General features: G+C 33.6%; 1 protein-coding gene across 1 annotated transcript; it reads left to right on the plus strand.

Annotated features, from left to right (window-relative positions):
• Window positions 1-1,091: 1,091 nt before the first annotated feature.
• LOC126670259 (uncharacterized) lies at window positions 1,092-2,129 on the plus strand. Its single transcript, XM_050363953.1, has one exon. The coding sequence runs from the start codon at window positions 1,092-1,094 to the stop codon at window positions 2,127-2,129; it is 1,038 nt and encodes a 345-aa protein (XP_050219910.1).
• The last annotated feature ends 5,088 nt before the right edge of the window (window positions 2,130-7,217 follow it).

The raw sequence follows: 7,217 nt of genomic DNA on the forward strand, positions 1-7,217 counted from the left end.
AATATTATGGATGACAAATTCAAAGTTACCTATCTAATTAGGTGAAAATATTTCAACCCTCCATATTTGACATGCATGTAAATGCATTAATTACATGGTGGGTGAAATTGCCTATAAATAGGTTCCATTCCATGTAAAATTTACAAGTGAAAATATACTTATAAAAGTAGTAAAATCCTCCCAAATATTTGCTCTCTTATTGCATTATTAAGTGTTCACTAAATATTCATTAGTTTAGTCTACAAGCATTATCTATATTATCGTTAAGTTTATAACACGTTATCAGCACGATCGTTCTATCAGTTTACGATTCCCTAATTCAAGAAAATTCGGTAAAGTATTCCAAAAGTAAATCTCTAACTTTAATACTTGTCTAATTATTTAATTAATGGAAGGTTATACCTCCTACAAATTTTATTTACTTAATATTTAATTTATTATATTTATATCTATGTTATTAATTTTTATATGGAAGGCTAAACCTCCTATAAATAATCCTTTGATAATTTAATTTTAATCGTTGATGCTTGAGTGGTAATCCCCTTGCTATAAACGATTTTATTTAGTTGACACTATTAGTATAAATATAAATATTTTTATATCATAATTAATTTAATTCATTGTTGTCTTCATCTAAATAATTTTATTCAAAAAAAATATATAAAATAACCTAACGGCTACATAACGGTAACAAACGGCTATATAACGGTAATAAAACGGCTATATTTTTCTTTATATATACTCACTTTACTATTTATTTTCACTACACAATTTTTCATCTCTTAATCTTCAAAAATTCAAAAATGAAGCTATTTTGGATTATTATTATTATGTTACTTAATTTAATACTCATTGGTATATTTAATCTTCTGTGAAAAGAATTTTATTTATATTTAGGTATTTTTGTATTTATTGTTCTACCTTTACTAATTGCTGTAATAATTGTTGATTATGCATATTTATAAGCCAAAAATATGATGGTTGTACTTGTTTGTTTACTCTTGAAAATAAATGATTATTATTTCTATGTTTTTATCGCATAAATAAATATTAGTTCTAATTATATTTATTTTTCATGTGATAGTTTAATCATGTCAAACCTTACAAAGCTTGAATTTACGGCACTTGATGTATCTGGAAAAAATTATCTGTCATGGATACTAGATGCAAAAATACATCTGCAAGCCTCTGGTCATGAGGACGCTATTAAAGAGGGAAATAATGCCTCTACTCAAGATCGTGCAAAAGCAATGATCTTCCTTCGCCATCATCTTGATGAAAGATTAAAAAATGAATATCTCAGTGAAGATAATCCACTTGTTCTCTGGAATAGTTTAAAAGAACGCTTCGACCATCAGAAGACTGTAATTCTTCTAAAAGCTCGTTATGACTGGATGCATTTAAGATTGCAGGATTTTAAAAGTGTTAGTGAATACAATTCTGCAATATTCCGAATTAGCTCAAAGCTAAAATTGTGTGGAGAAACAATTACTGATGAAGATTTATTAGAAAAAACATTCTCCACTTTTCATGCATCTAATGTGGTACTCCAGCAGCAGTATCGTGAGAAAGGGTTTAAGAAATATTCAGAGCTGATTTCTTACCTTCTAGTGGCTGAGCAGAATAACGAGCTGTTAATGAAAAATCATGCGGCACGACCCACTGGTTCTGCTCCATTTCCTGAAGTAAATGCGAGCGCATATAGATCTCCTCGTGGTCGTGGTCGTGGCCGTGGTCGTGGTCGTGGTCATGGTTACGGTCGAGGTGGAAATAATTACAACCATGTCGGTTATAATAACTCCTTTAAGCATAAGAATCACCACCATAAGTGGGATAAGAAGGAGGAGAAACAAGAAAACAGGAACAGTGGACAATACAAACATCAAGTGAAAAATGTCGATAATAAATGTTATCGATGTGGCATGACTGGGCATTGGTCGCGTACCTGTCGTACGCCCAAACATCTTGTTGAGCTTTACCAAGCTTCCCTCAAGGAAAATGGAAAGAATATAGAAACAAATTTTGTTTCTGATGATGATTTTGACCACAGTCTAATGCATAATGACTCTATAGACATGACACATTTAGATGTTTCCGATTTTCTTGAGAACAATAATAATGAAAACTAATCCAGCATGTATTGTAATGTTTTTATTATTTACTTATGTATTGTTGTGTTATTCTATAATTTCTTATGATAAATTTTTCTTTGTTTGAATTAAGAAGCATATGGATAATTCTCAGCATGTTGTTTCGTCCAAGTTCAGTAATGAAGAAATATGTCTTGTGGATAGTGCGACAACCCACACTATACTCAAACACCGAAAATATTTTTCAAATCTTAAAAGATGTCAGACAAATGTCAGTACAATATCTGGTAAGGTAAAATTAATTGAAGGCTCCGGAAGAGCTACTGTTCTATTACAAGGGGGAACTGTACTTACCATTAATGAAGCATTATTTTCCCCCAAGTCTCAAAGAAACTTGTTGAGTTTTAAAGATATTCGTCTGAATAAATTCCATATTGAGACAAAAAATGATGATAATATGGAATATCTTCATATTACAACAAATGTTTCAGGTAAGAAGCATGTAATTGAAAAATTACCCACATTTTCTTCTGGTTTATATTATACATATATAAATGTGGTCAAATCACATATCGCTGAAAAGAAAAAGTATTGTGATGCTTCAATACTAAAATTATGGCATGAAAGATTGGGTCATCCAGGATCAATAATGATGCGGAGAATAATTGACAGTGCACGAGGACATCCACTGAAAGGTGAGAAAATTCCCCAAGTAAGTAATATGTCATGTACAGCTTGTTTTATTGGAAAATTAATTGTGAGACCTTCACCGGCTAAAATTGAGAATGAATCACCTTTATTTCTTGAAAGAATTCAAGGTGATATATGTGGGCCAATTCATCCACCATGTGGACCATTCAGATACTTTATGGTATTGATTGACGCATCCAGCAGATGGTCACATGTTTGTTTATTATCAACTCGCAATGTTGCATTTGCAAGATTTCTTGCCCAAATTATTAAATTGCGTGTTCAATTCCCTGATTACACAATTAAAAGGGTAAGACTTGATAATGCTGGTGAATTCACATCTCAAACATTCAATGATTATTGCATGTCTGTTGGAATCACAGTTGAGCATCCTGTTGCACACGTACATACACAGAATGGTTTAGCTGAATCTCTAATTAAGCGCCTTCAGCTTATTGCTAGACCATTAATGATGAGAACTAAGCTACCTATATCTATATGGGGACATGCTATATTACATGCTGCATCATTAATTCGTGTTAGACCTAGTGCATATCATAAATACTCCCCATTACAATTAGCATTTGGTCAAGAACCAGATATTGCCCATCTTAGGGTTTTTGGTTGTGCTGTATACGTGCCAATTGCACCACCACAACGCACAAAAATGGGTCCTTAAAGAAGATTGGGAATATACGTTGGTTATGTGTCCGCATCCATAATTAGGTATCTTGAACCTTTAACAGGTGATGTTTTTACAGCACGTTTCGCCGATTGTCATTTTAATGAAGAAGAGTTCCCACCATTAGGGGGAGAAAATAAACAATCAGATAAAAATATTGCATGGTGTGAACCTTCATTATTGCATCTTGATCCTTGCACAAAACAATGTGAAACAGAAGTTCAAAAGATTGTGCATTTGCAAGCTGTTGCAAATCAATTACCTGATGCATTTACAGATACAAAAAGAGTGACTAAATCATATATACCAGCAGTTAATGCCCCTGCTAGAGTTGAGATTCCAAAAGAGAATTCTGAAAATAAAGTCGCTCATGAATCAAAGACACGCCGAAAGCGTGGAAGACCGATCGGTTCAAGAAATAAAAATCCTAGGAAAAGAAAAGGAGCAGAAAATCTCGATCATGCTAGCAAAGAGAAAGGTGTTCCTGAAGAAACACAAGATAAAGAAAATACTCCAGAAGAAGAAATAAATGAGGTTAACCAAGGCAATGCCCCAGAAGAGGATATGAATGTAATTAATCAAGGCAGTACCCTAGAAGAGGACACAAATGAGAATAACAAAGAAATCTCGATTAATTACAATAATACAAAGATTGTTTGGAATCGAGACACAATGAAAAATATTGACGAAATTTTCTCTTATGCTGTTGCATGTGATATCATAAATGGAAATGAGGATCCCGAACCGAGATCGGTTATTGAATGTCAAAATAGACATGATTGGGATAAATGGAAAGACGCTATGCAAGTTGAATTAGAATCTCTTAACAAGAGAAGTGTGTTTGGACCTGTTGTCCTCACACCTAAAGATGTGAACCCGGTAGGTTACAAATGGGTCTTTGTACGAAAACGAAATGAGAAAAATGAAATCACAAGATATAAAGCTAGACTTGTTGCTCAAGGCTTTTCTCAAAGACCTGTAATTGATTATGATGAAACATATTCTCCTGTCATGGATGCAATTACATTTCGATATTTGATCAGTCTTGCAGTTTCTAAGAAATTAGAAATGCGTCTCATGGATGTTGTAACAGCATACTTGTATGGATCGCTAGATAGCGATATTTATATTAAGGTCCCTGAAGGATTTAAAATGCCTGAAGCATTAAATAGAAAACCCAAAGAAATGTATTCAATCAAATTGCAAAGATCTTTGTATGGGTTAAAACAGTCAGGGCGCATGTGGTATAATTGTTTAAGCGATTATTTGATAAATAAAGGCTATGTGAATAACCTTATTTGCCCATGTGTTTTTATCAAGAAATCAACATCGGGATTTGTGATTATAGCCGTCTATGTTGATGATTTAAATATTATTGGAACAGACAGTGAGATCAATGAAGCAAGTGTGTACTTAAAAGAAGAATTTGAAATGAAAGATCTTGGAAAAACCAAATATTGTCTTGGTTTACAAATTGAACATATGCACAATGGCATATTAGTGCATCAGTCAAATTATATAGAAAAGATCTTAAAACGTTTTGGTATGGATAAAGCAAATCCTTTAAGTACTCATATGGTTAATCGATCACTGAATGTTGAAACTGATCCATTTCGTCCTTGTGGAGAAAATGAGGATATTCTTGGTCCTGAAGTACCATATCTCAGTGCAATCGGAGCACTTATGTATCTCGCTAATTGCACTCGTCCTGACATATCCTTTTCTGTCAATTTATTAGCAAGATTCAGTTCAGCTCCCACGAAGAGACATTGGAATGGAATCAAACATATATTACGTTATCTTCGTGGAAGCACTGATCTTGGTTTATTTTATTCTAACGATTCAAATCTAGAATTGATTGGTTATGCAAATGCAGGTTATTTGTCTGATCCTCATAAGGTTAAGTCTCAAACTGGATATGTATTTACAAGTGGAGGTACTGCAATTTCTTGGCGGTCACAGAAACAAACAATTGTAGCCACTTCCTCAAATCATGCTGAACTTATTGCATTACATGAAGCAAGTAGGGAATGTGTGTGGCTCAGATCAATAACACAACACATTCAAGAATCTTGTGGTCTTCCAGTCCATAAGAGTCCAACTGTTCTATATGAAGATAATGCTGCATGTATAGCACAAATCAAGGAAGGATACGTCAAGAGTGACAGAACCAAACATATACCTCCAAGATTCTTTTCATACACTCAAGAACTTATAAAGAATCAAGAAATTGACATCCAGTATGTTCAATCAAATAATAATTCATCTGATCTCTTCACGAAGGCACTTCCTACAGCAATATTTAGAAAACATGTTCATAATATTGGAATGCGCCATCTGCGAAATACATGAAGGATTATCTCTGTTGCAATGAGGGGGATAAATTACACACTGTACTCTTTTTTCCTAACTAAAGTTTTTATCCCATTGGGTTTTTCTTTAGTGAGGTTTTTAATGAGGCAGTACGACATAGCGTAATTTAGAATAAACATTTTGTCATCCAAGGGGGAGTGTTATGAATAGTGTGTGAATATTATGGATGACAAATTCAAAGTTACCTATCTAATTAGGTGAAAATATTTCAACCCTCCATATTTGACATGCATGCAAATGCATTAATTACATGGTGGGTGAAATTGCCTATAAATAGGTTCCATTCCATGTAAAATTTACAAGTGAAAATATACTTACAAAAGTAGTAAAATCCTCCCAAATATTTGCTCTCTTATTGCATTATTAAGTGTTCACTAAATATTCATTAGTTTAGTCTACAAGCATTATCTATATTATCGTTAAGTTTATAACAATTTCATGTGCGTTGTCTTTTCTTTCCTCTGTGCTACAGTGGTATATTGAGAAGGATGGAACATAAGTGTTGGGGGTATAATTGTCCAACTTTCTCTTAATTTTAGTTAATTTTGGGTTATCGGAAATTTGTGAAAAAATTTCTTTTTTTTGGGAGATTTCTTCTAAAATTAAAATGCTGAAGTAAACACATAACATTATAGCACTTTTAGAGGGTTTATGTAGATTACCCTAGATTGAACTTTAACTTAAGAGTATTTTTTGACATTAATTCTTTTTGTTTTAACCTCTGAATTAAAACTATTAGTGTGACACTAATCCCACTTGGACTCCAAATCCCTAGATGAGTACGATATTGAACATATATGTGTGACGTAATTTTGACGGAACTTATTAAAGTATCAAATCAGACACCTGATTATAAATTTAAAGATTCGAATGTCAAATTATTTCCACGTAAATAAGTTGGTGATTTAATATATAATTAACTTTTACAATAATTTTCAGTCACGTCATTTTTCGCTAGCCTAGTCAACAAAAACTATCGGACTTTAAAATGGTGATAGATTTGAATTCTCTTTAAAGGTGATGATTTTATATGACAATTTTTATAGATCATGGTAAAAATAAAAGGGTTTTTGACAAAAAAGTGCCTCCATAATATTAGAATTCCTGGTTTTGTGCCCCAAAACACAAAAATTATATTTTTGTGCCTGGGGCCCACGCTGCCCGCAAAGGCTTATTGCGGGCAGAAATCTGGCCCGCAATGAGCCTTTGCGGGCCAGTTAATCACCCTGGCCCGCAAAGGTTCATTGCGGGCCAGTTGTCAACATTCCCTGCCACATGGCAGGGAATTTAAGCCGCCCGCAAAGAGCCATTGCGGGCGGCATCCCCTATTTAAAGGGGGGGGGGGGGGGTTGAATTGTTTCACCACACAACTCAACACACTT

The sequence above is a fragment of the Mercurialis annua genome, linkage group LG1-X (assembly GCF_937616625.2).
Source record: "Mercurialis annua linkage group LG1-X, ddMerAnnu1.2, whole genome shotgun sequence".
Lineage (NCBI taxonomy): Eukaryota > Viridiplantae > Streptophyta > Magnoliopsida > Malpighiales > Euphorbiaceae > Mercurialis > Mercurialis annua.